General features: G+C 46.7%; 1 protein-coding gene and 1 long non-coding RNA gene across 2 annotated transcripts in view; both read right to left on the bottom strand.

The window, feature by feature from the left end:
* Positions 1 to 41: 41 nt before the first annotated feature.
* Positions 42 to 1,565, bottom strand: LOC311146455. Its single transcript, XR_014614682.1, has 4 exons — positions 1,461 to 1,565; positions 906 to 924; positions 378 to 753; positions 42 to 238 (listed from the first exon to the last, which is right to left on the bottom strand). It is a non-coding gene; the product is annotated as an uncharacterized lncRNA (long non-coding RNA).
* Positions 1,566 to 2,350: 785 nt separating this feature from the next.
* Positions 2,351 to 20,395, bottom strand: part of LOC311146913 (chemokine-like protein TAFA-5) — a gene marked incomplete at both ends in the record, with an annotated part of 125,072 nt that continues 107,027 nt past the window's right edge. Inside the window, 2 exons of the mRNA XM_084183539.1 lie at positions 2,351 to 2,359; positions 2,479 to 2,606. Of these exons, the coding sequence (XP_084039665.1) occupies positions 2,351 to 2,359; positions 2,479 to 2,606 (137 nt within the window). The remainder of the gene's footprint in view (positions 2,360 to 2,478; positions 2,607 to 20,395) is intronic.

Raw genomic sequence — 20,395 nt, 5'->3', positions numbered from 1 at the left:
ACGAAACCCAGACTCATCGCAGTTATAGATTTGTCTGGGTTTCTCCCTCAACCCACTCTCCTCCAAGTGCTTCTCATAAGAAGTGAAGAAGGTGTCCATCGTCGGACGTGTGGCACACTCAGCTCTCCCCCTGTCCAGGGTGTCCGGCCTCCTCATGCTTAGGTTCTTGTGCCTCCTCCTGAACATTTCCCACCACCTCTTCCCCAGTGGTGGGATTGTTTCCCCTGGGTGCCGAAACCTACAATAGAATAGAATATATAATTGTCCATCCAGGATGAAAATGTTTGTTTTGGCATCACCATCCACATTTACATCACACACATTGATAACAGTCAGTCCAGCATTCTACATACATAAACACATAGAACACCAAATACCTGCGTATTTTGTCTGCGTATTTCATCAGCCTCTGTCTGGTGAAGGGGAACCCATGGCTGGCGCAGTAGATACAGTACTGCACCAGAGACTTTTCATCCTCTGGTGCAAGCAATGTGGGTGGTCCACTGCGACAACCATGGGTCACCCGGCCGCTCAGCCTGTCCGCCAGGGTCTGCCGAGGTACACCATGCACCTTGGTAGATAAGAAAAGAAAACTGTTACTAGCAGATAAAATTCACATACACATGGTAATCTCCTAAAAACAAAAGATGCCTAACCTTGGCAGCCTGGCGGATAGCCATCCCTGCCCCGCAGTCCTCCATGGCATGGAACATGTCCACCTCACTCCACTGCTTCCTCTTGACTTTCTCCATGCTGCAGTGGTAAATACATGTAGCTAAATAACTTGGCATACTATACACATTTTAGAAAGATAACTCAATCTGAATATGTATAAACATTTACATTTCAAAGCTAAGGCATTGAAAGGTGATGAAAGTTTTCACAATAACTGAAAGTGTACCCACGTTTTTTGTTTGATGTTATCTGTAATGAAAATTAGTGTCCCAATTAGTGTAATATTGATGCATACATTGTACCATTTAACTAAATACTGCCTCTATGTAGCTGTTGTAAGATGAAATATAGCCAACAGTGATAGGTGTCGAAAAGTTCATGGTTCAAAGTTCAAAATAAATTTTTGCAGATTGTGCAAAACGCCTCCGTCAGAGGACTCCAATTTTGATACGGTAAAGCTTGACAACATGCAGCTGTTTTCGTCATATGTATTATCTAACACTTACAATTTCTTTCCTTTTTGCTTACTTAGCAGTTCTATCAACATTTAGCAACTAAGCTAGCAACATTAGAAAATCCGTTAGCTATATTTCAGAGGTAAAAAGTTGGATATTAAATTAGGTGTGGTCTGTCGCGCAGTCGAATTTTACAATATGCAGCGTGTTCCACAAACTGTGTACATATAACTTTTTTGAAAACTCTCAAAACCTAACTTAACTTACATAAATTGCACTGAAAATCGGTGGTCAGCTAGCTAAAAGGGTGTCGTTAGTCACAAAACTTACCGTTATTTTTCAGCCCATTTAAATGTTGAGCTCGAGGTGATTCAGTTCTCCAACCGCTAGAAAGTGTCCGAGGTCAGGGGGTGTCTGATGTTTGGGGAAAATTAGCTATCACAGTTCCAGTGGGTCAGAAGTTTACATACACTAAGTTGACTGTGCCTTTAAACAGCTTGGAAAATTCCAGAAAATGATGTCAAGGCTAATTGACATCATTTGAGTCAATTGCAGGTGTCCCTGTGGATGTGGTCCTCTGTAGCTCAGCTGGTAGAGCACGGCGCTTGTAACGCCAAGGTAGTGGGTTCGATCCCCGGGACCACCCATACACAAAAATGTATGCACACACGACTGTAAGTCGCTTTGGATAAAAGCGTCTGCTAAATGGCATATTATTATTATTATATTATTAATTCAGTAAAACACATGTAAGGTATTTTACTGTGCATTCTACAGTGTTTTACTGTTGAAATTACAGAAAAAAAAATGTGTGCGTGAGAGAAGCGAGGGAGGGAGGTTGCTTTCTCTCCCCCAAAATTCCTGCCGTGAAGACTCCATCTGCTCCAGTCATTAACGTTAAGAGGGAACCTTAATTCAAACTAATTGCGAGCGATGAACAGGTAAACAAACCACTGTGTTGTTAGGGAGAAGTAGGAGGGAGAGGAGAAGCGTTTTAGGTACGCTTGCTTAGGTGTACCTGGCTGGGGTTGGATTCATTAATATGAGCGTTCTGCTGTCTGCAGCCAGCTAGTGTAGTTAATTCTGGGATGGAACTGGGGAACTGTCGGGAGCTAAACTCTGACTCGGGAGCCAAGTCATGGCTTGTTGTGTAGTGAGTAAGTGAGTGAGTGAGAAAGGGTTCACACTGGGTTGAGGCTACACATTGGTGGTTGATGGAATTAGAATGACTACAATTGACATTAATATTCAAGTTAACATTCTGGTAATTCTAATTCCAAGGAGTTACCCCCATAATGTGCTTTCAAACATAGTGAGAACGAATATACATTCTGTAAATAAAACTCACCGTAGTGGTTTTGACTCTGCCTCCTGGTTGTGTACAAGTCCATCCAGATGTATTGATTAACAGGTCACAGCCCTCATCTTCCAGACATGGGACCATCTCACACCACTGTTTGGTTAGGACGATACTAGCTGTGGAGTGAGGGAGGGAGGAGAGGAGAGATGGAGAGAGATACGGAGAGAGGAGGACAGAAAGGGAGAAATAGAGAGACATGGTTAACCTAATTCGAAGGGGTCAAAACACACAACTCTCAGTATTTAAAACATTAAGCAGGTATTTATATTATTTTCAGATGCTATTTTGTTTCATTAAACTCAAATGATTGAGGCACAAAAAATAGTAGCCTTCTGGATATATGGCAAGAGTATATCAAATATTCTGGGTTACGGAAATCAACCTGACTCTCTCACACTACAGATGTAGGATCTTAATTTGATCACCCTGTTGCAGGATAACTTTCCTGCAGTGTATTTGAGGTTAAAAAAGGCTTCTGAAGTTTGTAATTTCCACTTTGAAATTTCAGATTTGATTTTCCCTTACGAAAAATGTATCAACCCCTTCATAAATCTCCATAAATTATAATCCACATAATAATTAACATTTCCTGTTACTGCAAGATTCTTTTCCTGCTTTAGCAAACTGGCTCAAATTAAGATCATACATCTGTACATTCAAAATAATATCATTGATTAGCCACAGAAAGTGACGCTTTTTCTACATCAGGGTTGTCTGAGTTTGTGATGACGCACTTCTGAAACGTGTTCATGGGCAGAAGTGTGTCCTTATCCTTCTCCAGCTTGACTGTGGACTAATCAACGGATAGAGTACTGACTAATAATAAACACTTCTTCTGAAACCAACCAAACTGTCTGTTTAATCACAGAGCTTTGTATTTGTGGTAGGCTCTTTGGCGTAAGGACTCATCATACACAAAAGTCTAATTTTAAAAAGTAGGACACACTATTCCCACACCTGCACACCTTCAGACAAATGGCACCCTCAACTGGCCTTCAGATAGAGAGAGAGAGAGAGTTAGAGAGCGGGAAAGAGAGAGATAGACATCTATAGAGAGAGAGCTTTATTTTCCATCTGGAAAATTAGATTGTGAAGCAATGGGAGACGAGCGAAACACAGATAGTGAATTGTTGCAATGAAATATATTGCCATATTCTGTCATGACACCTATGATATTCAGATCTAGTAATAAACCATACGAAAGAAAGATACATATGTTTTGATCCATACACAGCAAATTGGCCAGTGTTACCTAGTGTTGGTTTTTCTGTTTAACATTTCTAGTGTTGATTCAAGTGTTAAATTGTCACGGATTCTGCTGAGGCTGCTCCTCCTCCTTGCTCGGGCAGGCTTCGGCGTTCGTCGTCCCCAGAGTACTAGCTACTGCCGATCGATGTTTTCGGTGTTTGTCTTGTGTTGTCTAGTTTATACACCTGTTGCTTATTTTGTGTTGATTGTGTAACATATAAGTTCCTTGTTTTACGTTTGGCCTTTGTGTGTTATTGTCATTTTGTCTCGTTGATGTTCGGCATATCTATTTCGCCTTTTTACGCACAGAGTGTTTTTCTCCTCCAGTGTTGTGGAGACTTTTGTTTGTGCGTTTTGCATTAAGTAAAGTAGTCATCCTGATTCTCTGTGTCCTGCGCCTGACTTCACTGCCGCGTACACATCACCCCTTTGACAAAATAACACACCACCATGGAGTCAGCAGGACCAGCGGTGGTAACGGAGTCTCTGGAGGATCGTGTCAGCAGCCAGGACGCCATGATCCGTAGACTTGGCACCGCCATGAAGGATGTGATGGACACGCTGAGCCGATGGGAAAGAGGAGGCTTGCCCACACCTCCTCCTACAGTACCACCACCATCGGCCAGACCCATCGTTCCATCTCCGGAGTCCAGTGGGATTCGACTCTCGCTCCCGAGGGCATATGATGGCACCGCAGCCGGGTGTCAGGGTTTCCTACTTCAAGTAGAACTCTACCTGGCAACCATTCACCCGGCGCCCTCGGGATACGAGAGCGTTTCCGCCCTCATCTCCTGTCTATCCGGCAAGGCATTGGAGTGGGCCAATGCCGAATGGAGGGGAATAGACTCCGCCACCATCAGCTATGCAGAGTTTCGATCATCTCCCAGAGGGGAAAGCGGCGGGGGAGCGTCTGTTCCACCTCCGACAGGGGAAGAGGAGCGTGCAAGAGTTCGCCCTGGATTTCCGGACTCTGGCGGCCAATGCGGGGTGGAATGAGAGGGCCCTCATCGACCACTATCGGTGCAGCCTACGAGAGGACGTTCGCCGAGAGTTGGCCTGCAGGGACACCAACCTAAGCTTCGATCAGTTGGTGGACATGTCGATCCGTCTGGATACCCTGCTGGCTACCCGCGGACGTCCGGAGTTAGGGCCGTCCATTCCATCCCACAGCACCTCCGAGCCGAGCCCTATGGAGCTCGGGGGTGCTGGTGCTAGAGAGAGGAGGAGAGAGACCCGGAGAGAGGCCGTCCCCTGCACCAACTGTGGCCGTAGAGGACACACTGCGGCTCGGTGCTGGGGAGGGTCTCCTGGGGATCGAGGCAACAGGTCACGCACTGATGAGTCATTTCAGGTGAGTAGGCGCCCAACTCACCCAGAGCTCTCTGTTGTCCACTTGTGTATTCAAGTTGAATTTCCCCAGGTTTCATCTCATTCCCAGCATAAGGCGCTAGTCGATTCAGGCGCAGCTGGGAATTTTATTGATCGTAATTTCTGTGTTAAGTTAGGGATTCCCCTCCTACCAGTAGATGTGCCTTTCCCTATCCATGCCCTAGACAGCCGTCCTTTGGGGTCAGGTTTAATTAGGGAGGTCACGGCGCCACTAAAGATGAAGACGCAGGGGGGTCATGAGGAAATCATACAGTTGTATCTGATCGACTCTCCTGCGTTTCCCGTGGTGCTGGGGCTTCCTTGGTTAATCTCTTGACCCCACCATTTCGTGGCAACAGAGGGCTCTCAGGGAGTGGTCTGATCAGTGTGTCGGGCGGTGTATAGGTGTTTCCGTAGGGGCGACCACGGTGGAAAGTCCGAACCAAATGCCCGCACTGCACATTCCTCCTGAGTATGATGATTTGGCACTCGTGTTCAGTAAGAAGAGGGCGACACAATTACCACCTCATAGATAGGGGGATTGTGCAAAAGACCTCCAGGCAGGTGCTGCACTTCCGCGTAGTCATGTGTATCCTCTGTCTCAAGAGGAGACGGCAGCTATGGAGACATACATCGCCGAGTCTCTGGGACAGGGATACATACGGCTCTCCACTTCTCCTGCGTCCTCGAGTTTCTTTTTTGTGAAGAAGAAGGATGGAGGTTTGCGCCCCTGTATTGATTACCGTAGTCTCAATCAGATCACTGTTCAATACAGTTATCCTCTCCCTCTGATTGCGAGTATGACGGAGTCATTACACGGAGCGCGCATCTTCACAAAATTGGATCTCAGGAGCGCCTACAACCTGGTGCGCATTAGGGAGGGAGATGAATGGAAAACAGCATTTAGTACCACCTCGGGTCACTATGAGTATCTCGTCATGCCATACGGGTTAATGAATGCTCCTTCAGTCTTCCAATCATTTGTGGACGAGATTTTCCGGGATTTGCATCGGCAGGGTGTAGTGGTGTATATTGACGACATTCTAGTATACTCTGCTACACGAGCCGAGCATGTGGCCCTGGTGCGTCGAGTGTTGGGTCGGCTGTTGGAGCATGACTTGTATGTGAAGGCGGAGAAATGCCTGTTTTCCCAGGAGTCCATCTCCTTCCTGGGCCATCGGTTGTCTGCGTCAGGGGTGGAGATGGAGATTGACCGCGTTTCAGCCTTGCGTAATTGGCAGACTCCTACCACGGTTAAGGAGGTGCAGCGGTTTTGGGTTTTGCCAATTACTACCGGAGGTTTATCCGAGGTTTTGGACAGGTAGCGGCTCCCATCACCTCCCTGCTAAAGGGGGGCCCGGTGCGTTTGCAGTGGTCGGCTGAGGCGGACAGGGCGTTTAGACAACTGAAGGACCTGTTCACCTCGGTTCCGGTGCTGGCACATCCGGACCCCTCTTTGACGTTCCAAGTGGAGGTGGACGCGTCTGTCACGATCGTTGACACATGATGAAGCGGACCAAGGCGCAGCGTTGAAGGTGAACATATTATTTATTTAGAATGATCACACGATCAAAACAACAACGATAACGTGACGTCTACGGTATAACACAAACCAAATCAGAACAAGATCCCACAAAGAATAGCTGAAAACAGCCTACCTAAGTATGGCTCCCAATCAGAGACAACGAGCAACAGCTGCCTCTGATTGGGAACCACCCTGACCAACATAGATCTATATGATCTAGAACAAAACCCAAAACATAGAAAACACAACATAGAAGCTACCCCGTGAAACTAAACATAGAAAATCCACACCCTGGCTCAACATTTCAGAGTCCCCAGAGCCAGGGCGTGACAGTACCCCCCCCCAAAGGCGCGGAATCCGACCGCGCCAACAGAACACCACAGGGGAGGGACCGGGTGGGCACTCCGCCTTGGCGGCGGATCCGGCTCTGGGCATGATCCCCACTCCCTCTCTAACCCCCCACAGTACCCCTGGTCCGGTCTGGCCCTGCTGGCCGGAGCTGGACTGAACACTGGTGGAGCGGATTGCTCTAGCTCCGACGTGAAGCATCTGACCGGTGCCGGACCAGCCACCGGTGAAACAGGCACGGGCCATGCCGGACTGACGACGCACACCACTGGCTTGGTGTGGGGAGCAGGAGCGGGCCGAGCCGGGCTGTCGAAGCGCACCCCTGACTTGGTGCGGGGAACAGGCACGGGCCGTGCCGGACTGACGACGCACACCACTGGCTTGGTGTGGGGAGCAGGAGCGGGCCGAGCCGGGCTGTCGAAGCGCACCCCTGACTTGGTGCGGGGAACAGGCACGGGCCGTGCCGGACTGACGACGCACACCACTGGCTTGGTGTGGGGAGCAGGAGCGGGCCGAGCCAGGCTGTCGAAGCGCACCCCTGACTTGGTGCGGGGAGCAGGAACGGGCCGAGCCGGGCTGACGAAGCGCACCGCTGACTTGGTGCGGGGAGCAGGAACGGGCCGAGCCGGGCTGACGAAGCGCACCATTGACTTGGTGCGGGGAGCAGGAACGGGCCGAGCCGGGCTGACGAAGCGCACCATTGACTTGGTGCGGGGAGCAGGAACGGGCCGAGCCGGGCTGTCGAAGCGCACCCCTGACATGGTGCGGGGAGCAGGAACGGGCCGGACCGTACTGGGAACACACACCACTGGCCCTACGTGGGGATCAGGAACAGGCCGGACCGGACTGGCAACACACGCCAGTACCTCTCGCCGTGCCTCTACAACCTCCTTCCCCCTGGTGACCAGTGACACCCGTAACCTGGCATCCTCCTGCTGCCCCGTCATCCACGGCGTTAGCCCCCCCCTAAAAAATTTATGGGCTTCACTCCTACCCGTGGCCAAGGCCTCCATCCCTCTTGCCAGACTCGCACTCATCTCCTCCCACGTCCATCCTCTCTCCTCGTCACGCTGCTTGATCCAGTCGAGGTGGGATCTTCTGTCACGATCGTTGACACATGATGAAGCGGACCAAGGCGCAGCGTTGAAGGTGAACATATTATTTATTTAGAATGATCACACGATCAAAACAACAACGATAACGTGACGTCTACGGTATAACACAAACCAAATCAGAACAAGATCCCACAAAGAATAGCTGAAATCAGCCTACCTAAGTATGGCTCCCAATCAGAGACAACGAGCAACAGCTGCCTCTGATTGGGATCCACCCTGACCAACATAGATCTATATGATCTAGAACAAAACCCAAAACATAGAAAACACAACATAGAAGCTACCCCATGAAACTAAACATAGAAAATCCACACCCTGGCTCAACATTTCAGAGTCCCCAGAGCCAGGGCGTGACAGCGTCAGAGGCGGGTATTGGGGCTGTACTGTCTCAACGCTCGGGCACGCCTCCTAAACTCTGGCCCTGTGCTTTTCACTCTAAGAAGCTCAGCCCGGCGGAACGTAATTACGACGTGGGGGACAGGGAGCTGCTAGCTGTGGTCCAAGCCTTAAAGGTGTGGAGGCATTGGCTTGAGGGGGCTCAACACCCTTTTCTCATTCTGACTGACCATCGTAACCTGGAGTACATCCGGGCAGCTAGGAGACTGAACCCTCGTCAGGCTAGGTGGGCCATGTTTCTGGCCCAGTTTGTCTTTAAGCTCACATATATACCAGGGTCACAGAACGTTAAGGCAGACGCCCTGTGCCGGCGATTTGACACAGAGGAGAGGTCCATTGAGCCCACTCCCATACTTCCGGAGTCTTGTCTGGTGGCACCGGTGGTGTGGGAGGTCGATGCGGAGATCGAGCGGGCGTTACGTACCGACCCTACTCCTCCAGAGTGTCCGGAGGGGCGGAAGTACGTGCCGCTCGAGATTCGTGATCGACTAATTTATTGGGCTCACACGTCACCCTCCTCTGGACATCCTGGTATTGGCCGGACAGTGCACTGCCTTAGTGAAAAGTACTGGTGGCCAACATTGGCAAAGGACGTGAGGGTTTATGTCTCCTCCTGCTCGGTGTGCGCTCAGTGTAAGGCGCCTAGACACCTGCCCAGGGGGAAGTTACAACCCCTACCCTTTCCACAACGGCCGTGGTCTCACCTATCGGTAGACTTTGTCACGGACCTTCCCCCCTCCCAGGGGAATACCACTATTTTGGTCGTTGTGGATCGGTTTTCTAAGGCCTGTCGTCTTATTCCAATGCCGGGTCTCCCTACTGCCCTACAAACTGCTGAGGCCCTGTTTACTCACGTCTTCCGGCACTACGGGGTACATGAGGATATAGTGTCTGATCAGGGTCCCCAGTCACCTCTAGAGTCTGTAGGGCGTTTATGGAACGCTTGGGTGTCTCGGTGAGCCTGACCTCGGGTTTCCACCCTGAGAGTAATGGGCAGGTGGAGAGAGTAAACCAGGATGTGGTTAGGTTTCTGAGGTCTTATTGCCAGGACCGGCAGGAGGAGTGGTCGGGGTATATCCCCTGGGCAGAGATTGCCCAGAACTCCCTTCGCCACTCCTCTACGAATCTGACTCCCCTTCAGTGTGTTTTGGGGTATCAGCCGGTTCTGGCACCCTGGCATCAGAGCCAGATCGAGGCTCCTGCGGTGGATGAATGGTTTTGGTGCTCGGAGGAAACATGGAACGCTGCGCATATCCATCTGCAGCGGGCTATCCTTAGGCATAAGGCGAGCGCCGATCGCCACCACAGTGAGGGTCCAGCGTATGCACCTGGAGATCGAGTCTGGCTCTCGACTCGAAACCTGCCACTTCGCCTGCCCTGCCGGAAGCTGGGTCGGCTGTTTGTGGGGCCATTTAAAGTCCTAAGGAGATTGAACGAGGTATGTTACAGGTTACAACTGCCAAATGATTATCGCATTAACCCCTCGTTCCATGTGTCTCTCCTCAGGCCGGGGTCCACTCCAGGACAATGAGATACGGGAGGCTCCTCCGCCCCCACTGGACATCGAAGGGGCTCCGGCGTACTCAGTCCGGTCCATCGTGGATTCGAGACGTTGGATGGGGGGTCTGCAGTATCTCGTGGAGTGGGAGGGGTACGGTCCGGAGGAACGGTGCTGGGTGCCTAGGAGGGACATCTTAGATCCCTCCCTCCTGACGGAGTTCCACCGGAGTCATCCCACTCGCCCTGCTCCGCGTCCTCCTGGCCGTCGCCGAGGCCGGGGTCGGCGCACGGCTGGAGCCGCTTGTCAAGGGGGGGGTACTGTCACGGATTCTGCCGAGGCTGCTCCTCCTCCTTGCTCGGGCAGGCCTCGGCGTTCGTCGTCCCCGGAGTACTAGCTACTGCCGATCGATGTTTTCGGTGTTTGTCTTGTGTTGTCTAGTTTATACACCTGTTGCTTATTTTGTGTTGATTGTGTAACATATAAGTTCCTTGTTTTACGTTTGGCCTTTGTGTGTTATTGTCATTTTGTCTCGTTGATGTTCGGCATATCTATTTCGCCTTTTTACGCGTGTTTTTCTCCTCCAGTGTTGTGGAGACTTTTGTTTGTGCGTTTTGCATTAAGTAAAGTAGTCATCCTGATTCTCTGTGTCCTGCGCCTGACTTCACTGCCACGTACACATCACCCCTTTGACATAAAGTAACAGTCAGTGGTATAAAAGAACTCCAGTGTTGGCGTACATAACCAGTTAATAACCAGTGTGAGAGTGTGATTGTGTCAGTTTTACTCCGTGGAGAGGAAAACATTCCCATTATTGGATTCTAGCTTGAAATACACTTATTTATGTTACCATACTAGAACTTATTGATTACTTTACATGTATAATGAATGTATATGTTGGGGTCAATGGAGGGTGGATAAGAACTAGGTTTATGGAAAGTTACTGAGTGAGACAATGCGGGGAGACAGGAAGTTTACATTCTGTCAAAAATGTTATTGTCAAATCTCATGGATCCTATGGAGGGAGGCAAAGGGCAACAGTCTGGTTCTGATTGGCTGGGCCTGGCTCCCCAGTGGGTGGGCCCTCCATGGCTGCACCCCTGCACAGTCAAGTGAAATAATCAATAGATTAGGGCCTAATTAATTTATTTTGATGACTTATTTCCTTATATTCCTTATACAATTGAAATTGTTGCATGTTGCGTTTATATTTTTGTTCAGTATATAATTAAAAGATTACCCTATTGATCTATGTTATCTGGATCTGGTGTTAGCTAGTTGCTTGCTATGCACACTCACACTCATACTCATACTCACACTCTCACTCAAACTCACACTACATTTAGGGTCCCCGCCAGCCGCTAGCAGTCATAGACAGATAAATCAATCCCAAACAAAACGCTGAGGCGCAGTTCATGATGGATACGTGTCAGGAGAAAAAGTAATCAAGCTCAGCCCTTGGAAGAAAAGAAAAAAAGAGAAATGGAGAAAAAAGGAAAAATGTCTGCAGGTGAAAGGGGAAACATGTTGGGAGTCTTACTCAAGTACTCGCCAAGACAGACGACCCTCAATTGATAAAGATATATTGTGGAGGGTGCGTCCCAAATGGCAATCCCTATACATTGCATTACTTTTGATCAGAGCCCTATGGAAAAGGGTGCCATTTGTGACGCAACCATGGTAATACTGTAGGTACTTCTGGGTTGTTTGGAAAGCTCACAATGATTGTGATAGCCTGTTACTAACACACCACAAGCAAGCACGCACTTATGCACACAGGCACAACATACATCACTAGCAGCTCATTGAGCCATCCGACAACATTTGAATCAGATTCACCCTCCATCCGTAACACCCTCCACATGTCACGATGCCATTCATTCTACTCACTATCTCCTGGCATTCCTGTTACACTATCTTTCCTTCTTTCTGTCTATAGTGGGCTACCAGAAGTATTGGCCTATACAGTGCATGTAACCAGGGCAAGCGGTATTATGAAATAAAAACACTCCCTCCTTCCCAGCCCAGTACCAGTAGATGTAATTTGGTTGAGGGAAGCTATCTGTGGGTGAGTTCATGTGGCGGTGATAAAGGGAGGAATAACATCATTAAACCCACAGTGGGACACTATCTCAGTGAAATGGTATATCACACTCAGGTCAACCAGCCTGATAGAGGGCTAAGGTGATAAATCCTGTGTCACGTTCGTTGAAGGACGGGTCAGACCAAGGCGCAGCGTGATATACGTACATGTTTATTAACTTAATAATCACTCGACAAAACAATAAACGAAACGTGAAGTCCAAGGTAGTGCGCACGCGCACGCGCACGCGCACGCACACACACACACACACACACACACACACACACACACACACACACACACACACACACACACACACACACACACACACACACACACACACACACACACACACACACACACACACAACATACCTTACCATGAACAAGATCCCACAACTAGACAGTGCCAATAGGCTGCCTAAGTATGGTCCCCAATCAGAGACAACGAGCAACAGCTGCCTCTGATTGGGAACATAGATCTAACAACATAGATCTAGACATACTAGATCCTAAACATAGACAAAGCACAACAAGGAATATACACACCCTGACTCAACATATAAGCGTCCCCTGAGTCAGGGCGTGACATCCTGGCTAAAATAGAGAGAAGAGGTGATGCTCTGGCTGGCAGTGAGGAGAGAGGGATGGCCTGGAAATGCTCATCTACCAAAGCCTGGGATAGGATGGGGATGGATACAGCAGGAGTCTCTGTACTGATGCTAGATCTGCTCACATGATTATAGCTAGGAACCATCTATTATAGCTGATAGGGCCAGCATCAGCAGTTAAAGCCTACATCTGGAGTGCTGCTGATGGTGAACTACCAAAAATAATGTTTCAAGATGTCATGGCTCTCTCCGTCTTTCTGTTATCTGTGTCTTTCTACATTACACACACACTGACTTAAATAGACACACACACATCTCTTAGCCTGTCCCCTTCTCTGAATCCATGCCCAAGCCTCCAAACACTCCTCACCCTCACCCTCAGTCCCAGTCACCCTCAGTCCCAAGTCCTGGCCTTCTGCCTACCAGCTCCTCTCCTACATTAGCATGCTCAGCAGGCCCCTGCTCAAAAAATGACAGCTCCAAGACCCTTTTAAGCAAATGTACTGTGTCTAAATTTCACACAGCCATTTCCAAACACAGTGGGCCCTATTGTCAGTCCCCACTCCTCTCCTATGGGCTAAACGGCTAAACGTCCACACACACTGAACACAAACTGAACACACACACACACATTAACGCTCTGTAATTTGCTTTCATCATCGAAATCCCAAATGGTATACTATTATACAGTGCACTACTTTTCACTGGCCCTGGTCAAGGAATAGGGTGTCATTTGGGATGAACCCAGTATCTCACTCATTATCCACCATGCTCCTATGCTATAAGCAGGACACACGCTCTGGCAGGTTCCTGTTTGTATGTGTGTATACCTACAGTATGTGTGTGTTGTGTGCATGCAAGTGTGTGCGTACATCTTCACGTGTGTGTGTTCAATGGTCTATGTGCGCTCGTGTGTGGGCTTTCTTTCGTCTGTGTGTGCATGTGTGTGCTCAGACTGACTGTGCATCAGGAATAAAAATAAATCCTAGCTTTGTAATTAGCCACAAGCCTCTCTCTCTCTCTCGCTCTTCCCTTGCGGTCTCTCTGATTTTCATATGATTATTCCACCCATTTGCTGGCTTAATGAATGTCTCGTGTTAAAACCTGCAAAGCCTTTTAAACCCTGAGGTTGTACCGCATTGAATTTGTGTCCCAAATAGCTCCGTCACTCATGAAGCTTCGTGAGGCTGTGATAAAGAGATAGAATGCCGACACACATAGCAATAATCCTTGTTTTCCGATGCGTTTAATGGTGGCCCACGCGTCCCTGGAGAGGTGTGTGTGACAACTTATGATCTTAATAAATAATGTATTATCATTGATATCAAGGATATTAAATACTGTATGGCGATACTGTGTGTGCAATAAAGGGAGGACTATAAAATGCAGGCTATATTATAATACTTTTGGCCATATACTGGCCATATTTTAACTGGATATATTTTTACTGGGTAATTCCTATTGACCTTGAGTTATGACACACTGTGTGTATAGGTTGGTTATTGCATACAGTATTATGTAAATGTGTATAGATGTTAGTGGTTCAATATCCAAAGGGTTCATTTCAAGCCTTTGGAATATTTCTATAATGTAGCATAGCACTGTGTTTTTGTAGGTTCCATTTTGGTGCATAATTGGCAGTTTTTTGACATGCCAGAGCTCATGGTTTCTGCCAGTGCCCAATGCATGTGCCTGTGTGTGTCAGTGGAGGCTCCTCAGAGGAGGAAGGGGAGGACCATCCTCCTCAGTGACATTTCATAAATATAAAAATAGTGAAACTATACTAAATATATTCATATGTCACCAAATAATTGATTAAAATACACTGTTTTGCAATGAAGGTCTACAGTAACTTCAACAGCACTGTCTGCGGTAGCACCATGGTGTAGCCGGAGGACAGCTAGCTTCCGTCCTCCTCTGGCTACATTGACTTCAATACGAAACCTAGGAGGCTCGTAGGCCTCACCCCCTTCCATAGACATACATGGTAATTATGACCAATTCCGGAGGACGTCCTCCAACCAATCAAAGCTTTTGCAGTATGAACTGACATGCTGTCCATCCAATCATAGAATTAAGATGAGAGAATGAACCTAGTGTGTTGTATTGGGATTGTGCCACAGAGCATTATGGGGGTTTCTATGTGTTGAGAAGCTTGGTGACATTGTTGGATAGAGATTAAGATTGAAGAGTGATAGTTGAGCATTTTTGGGATATTATTCAATTCAAATTAGTTTTTAAACTTACAGGAGACAGAGGAGGGATATTATAAATTGTTTTCTTGGTTTTAGAACTTTATTTTTGTGTCCAGTTAGTGGAATTCATTTACATTTGCCTTGCTGACTTCAGTAGCTAGCTAGCTACCAGGGCGAGTGTGCAGTGTTCTCCACCAGAATGGTAGAATAAGCCATTGTTGAAGAACCCCTTTCATTCTCTGGGGTACACGGAAAAGGTGCGAATTAAAAGCGAGGGTCGACCTCTGCCTGAATTCAGTTCCATGAAGAAGAATGAAAAGGTGAGGGCGTTCAATACCAACTGGTATCAAAAGTATAGCTGGTTAACAGGGAGCCTTTCATCAAGCCGCCTGTGTTGCCGGCCTTGCCTGCTTTTTGGAAAGTCTGAGCCTTGGTCGAAAGGTGGGTACATTGACCTGAAGAACATCGATCGTTCAGCTAAATGGCAAAACAAAAGCAGGGAGCATATAAATGCCCACATCAGATTCAAGCTTCTGGGAAAAAACCTGCATCGATCATGACGAAGGGCTCCATATTAAAACTGCACAACACAACGAGAAAGTAAGAAGAAACAGGGATGTTCTCAAGCAGCTTATCAACACCACTGCGTTTTGGGGCATGAAAGAATTTGCTTGTAGAGGACTCGACGAGAGAGAAAATTCCGCCAACAAAGGCAACTACAAGGAGCTTGCAGAGGTAATTGCACGTTACGATGCTTTACTTGCTGAACATATAGAACTTTCAACTGTCTTTTCTGGAATGTCAAAAACAATTCCGAATGATTTGTTAGCTTCCATCGCATCATCCATTAAAAGTTAGATTGAAGAGAGAGGTTGACGCAATGCGTTTTTTCGCGTGCTCTCAAGTAGGCGTTCCACTTTCCTCCGTTATTTATTTAGCAAAGATGATGACACATAATCACTCCGGACAGACACAAGCAAAAACTCATGACATAAATGTTGCAGCAGCCTAGGCTATACCTAAACATTAGAAATCTGACATGCTGTATGGGATGAAAACGACACTATTTTTCAGTCTGATCAACTGTAGGCTACTAATAAGAGCAGCTGCATACAGCCTATGCGCCCTGTTCATCTGGTCAGGGTAAACACATTGGTAACGTTATGTATTTATAGTCCATTTATGTGTCAGGAGAACATGTGAATGTGATCAAATTTAGTTTATATTCAAAATTGGGCTGGCTAGGCTGCCTATACGTTTTTAATCCAAAAATATTAACTGGAATTAATCAATCAACATAATAGTGATGACAGATGTGAGTAAATGTTTTATAAGGCCTACAGTTGCATAGGCCTGCATGATGCAAACATACAGTGGGGAAAAAAAGTATTTAGTCAGCCACCAATTGTGCAAGTTCTCCCACTTAAAAAGATGAGAGAGGCCTGTAATTTTCATCATAGGTACACGTCAACTATGACAGACAAATTGAGAAGAAGAAAAATCCAGAAAATCACATTGTAGGATTTTTTATGAATTTATTTGCAAATTATGGTGGAAAATAAGTATTTGGTCACCTACAAACAAGCAAGATTTCTGGCTCTCACAGACCTGTAACTTCTTCTTTAAGAGGCTCCTCTGTCCTCCACCCGTTACCTGTATTAATGGCACCTGTTTGAACTTGTTATCAGTATAAAAGACACCTGTCCACAATCTCAAACAGTCACACTCCAAACTCCACTATGGCCAAGACCAAAGAGCTGTCAAAGGACACCAGAAACAAAATTGTAGACCTGCACCAGGCTGGGAAGACTGAATCTGCAATAGGTAAGCAGCTTGGTTTGAAGAAATCAACTGTGGGAGCAATTATTAGGAAATGGAAGACATACAAGACCACTGATAATCTCCCTCGATCTGGGGCTCCACGCAAGATCTCACCCCGTGGGGTCAAAATGATCACAAGAACGGTGAGCAAAAATCCCAGAACCACACAGGGGGACCTAGTGAATGACCTGCAGAGAGCTGGGACCAAAGTAACAAAGCCTACCATCAGTAACACACTACGCCGCCAGGGACTCAAATCCTGCAGTGCCAGACGTGTCCCCCTGCTTAAGCCAGTACATGTCCAGGCCCGTCTGAAGTTTGCTAGAGTGCATTTGGATGATCCAGAAGAGGATTGGGAGAATGTCATATGGTCAGATGAAACCAAAATATAACTTTTTAGTAAAAACTCAACTCGTCGTGTTTGGAGGACAAAGAATGCTGAGTTGCATCCAAAGAACACCATACCTACTGTGAAGCATGGGGGTGGAAACATCATGCTTTGGGGCTGTTTTTCTGAAAAGGGACCAGGACGACTGATCCGTGTAAAGGAAAGAATGAATGGTGCCATGTATCGTGAGATTTTGAGTGAAAACCTCCTTCCATCAGCAAGGGCATTGAAGATGAAACGTGGCTGGGTCTTTCAGCATGACAATGATGCCAAACACACCGCCCGGGCAACGAAGGAGTGGCTTCGTAAGAAGCATTTCAAGGTCCTGGAGTGGCCTAGCCAGTCTCCAGATCTCAACCCCATAGAAAATCTTTGGAGGGAGTTGAAAGTCCGTGTTGCCCAGCGACAGCCCCAAAACATCACTCTTCTAGAGGATATCTGCATGGAGGAATGGGCCAAAATACCAGCAACAGTGTGTGAAAACTTGTGAAGACTTACAGAAAACGTTTGACCTGTGTCATTGCCAACAAAGGGTATATAACAAAGTATTGAGAAACTTTTGTTATTGACCAAATACTTATTTTCCACCATAATTTGCAAATAAATTCATTAAAAATCCTACAATGTGATTTTCTGAATTTTTTTTCCTCAATTTGTCTGTCATAGTTGACGTGTACCTATGATGAAAATTACAGGCCTCTCTCATCTTTTTAAGTGGGAGAACTTGCACAATTGGTGGCTGACTAAATATTTTTTTCCCCCACTGTATGTGTTGTCTGTGAGCCATCAGGCACACTGTGGCAAGTGTGTGGAGTGGGAATGGGAGGTCTTCAGTGATATCGTACACTCGCAGATGTGCTCTGACATTTCCCCCCTCCAAACACACACACAGACATAGCCTGAAGATGCAGTAAGCCAGAGGAGGAAATGTCAACCTGAACAGGAGTCTTAGCCAATGGAGATCATTTAATAATAACTCAGCTCTGCTGGGACCTCCGTCAGTACATCTGCACCAGACAGACAGCAAGGCCCCGTCGGCTGCTCCTTCCCAAACATTGAAAGATTTTGCCATTCTGCTTTTTTAATTGTCTATATCAAGCCATTACGTGCAATGCGTTGTACATACTGTACATGATCAGAAAGAAATATAATAATGTATATACACTACCAGTCAAAGGTTTAGACAGACCTACTCATTCATTCAAGGGTTTTTCTTTATTTTTACATTTTATTACATTGTAGAATAATAGTGAAGACATCAAAACTATGAAATAACACATATGGAATCATGTAGTAAACAAAAAAGTGTTAAACAAATCAAAATAGGCCCCCTTTGCCTTGATGACAGCTTTTCACACTCTTGGCATTCTCTCAACCAGCTTCATGAGGTAGTCACTTGGAATGCATTTCATTTAACAGGTGTGCCTTATTAAAAGTTAATTTGTGGAATGTATTTCCTTCTTAATGCGTTTAACTTTTGACTGGTACTGTATATAGAATGTAAGTTATTGGTAGTCCCCTGAGGTTCTCCTGGTCAGGTTCATATGTAGCCATATACAGTGCATTCGGAAAGTATTCAGACCCCTTGACTTTTTCCACATTTTGTTACGTTACAGCCTCATTCTAAAATTGATTTTTCTCATCAATTTACACACAATACCCCATCATGTCAAAGAAAAAACAGTTTTTATTAGATTTTTTTTGCTAATTCATCATTTAAAACAATAACAGAAATATCACATTTACATAAGTATTCAGACCCTTTACTCAGTACCTTGTTGAAACACCTTTGGCAGCGATTACGGCTTTGAGTCTTCTTGGGAATGACCCTGCAAGCTTGGCCACCTGTATTTGGGGAGTTTCTCCCATTCTTCTCTGCATATCCTCTCAAGCTCTGTCAAGTTGGATGGGGAGCGTTGCTGCACAGCTATTTTCAGGTCTCTCCAGAGATGTTCGATCGGGTTCAAGTCCGGAATCTGGCTGGGCCACTCAAGGACATTCAGAGACCTGTCCCAAAGCCACTCCTGCATTGTCTTGGTTGTGTGCTTAGGGTCTTTGTCCTGTTGGAAGGTGAACCTTCGCCCCAGTCTGAGATCCTGAGCGCTCTGGAGCAGGTTTTCATCAATGATCTCTCTGTACATTGCTCCATTCATCTTTCCATCGATCCTGACTAGTCTCCCGGTCCCTGCCGCTGAAAAACATCCCCACAGCATGATGCTGCCACCACCATGCTTCACGTTAGGGATGGTGCCAGGATTCCTCCAGACGTGACGCTTGGCATTTAGGCCAAAGAGTTCAATCTTGGTTTCATCAGACCAGAGAATCTTGTTTCTCATGGTCTGAGAGTCCTTAAGGTGCCTTTTGACAAACTCCAAGCAGGCTGTCATGTGACTTTTACTGAGGAGTGGCTTGCGTCTGGCCACTCTACCATAAAGTCCTGATTGGTGGAGTGCTGCAGTGATGGATGTCCTTCTGGAAGGTTCTCCCATCTCCACAGAGGAACTCTAGAGCTCTGTCAGAGTGACCATCGGGTTATTGGTCACCTCCCTGACCAAGGCACTTCTCCCCCGATTGCTTGGCCGAACGGCCAGCTCAAGGAAGAGTCTTGGTGGTTCCAAACTTCTTCCATTTAAGAATGATGCAGGCCACTGTGTTCTTGGGGACCTTCAATGCTGCAGAAATGTTTTGGTACCCTTCCCCAGATCTGTGCCTCGTCACAATCCTGTCTCGGCGCTCTTCAGACAATTCCTTCGACCTCATTGCTTGATTTTTGCTCTGACATGCACTGTCAACTGTGAGACCTTGTGTGGATAGGTGTGTGCCTTTTCAAATAATGTCCAATCAATTGAATTTACAACAGGTGGACTCCAAGTTGTAGAAACATCTCAAGGATGATCAATGGAAACAGGATGCACCTGAGATTTCGAGTCTCATAGCAAAGGGTCTGAATTCTTATGTAAATAAGCTATTTCTGTTTTTAATTTTTAATTGTAAAAAAAATATATATATATAAAAAAAACTGTTTTTGCTTTGTCATTATGGGGTATTGTGTGTAGATTGCTGAGGATTGTAAAAAATAATAATAATCAATTTTAGAATAAGGCTGTAACAAAATGTGGAAAAAGTCAAGGGGTCTGAATACTTTTCGAAGGCACTGTATTGTTGAGAGATTGCTGTATAATATAGCCCTATTTAGGTAACATGGTCCGGGAAAAACTACTGGACCTAGTCATTAGCTATCCTATAATTATAATTCCTATGGAGGACACACAGGCAGAAACTACGAGATATCATACCATCACGCGTAGCA

This window comes from Coregonus lavaretus (assembly GCF_964263955.1).
Source record: "Coregonus lavaretus genome assembly, chromosome: 19".
Taxonomy (NCBI): domain Eukaryota; kingdom Metazoa; phylum Chordata; class Actinopteri; order Salmoniformes; family Salmonidae; genus Coregonus; species Coregonus lavaretus.
The sequence above is the reverse complement of the archived record's forward strand: the minus strand, read 5'-3'. Positions and strand labels throughout refer to the sequence as shown.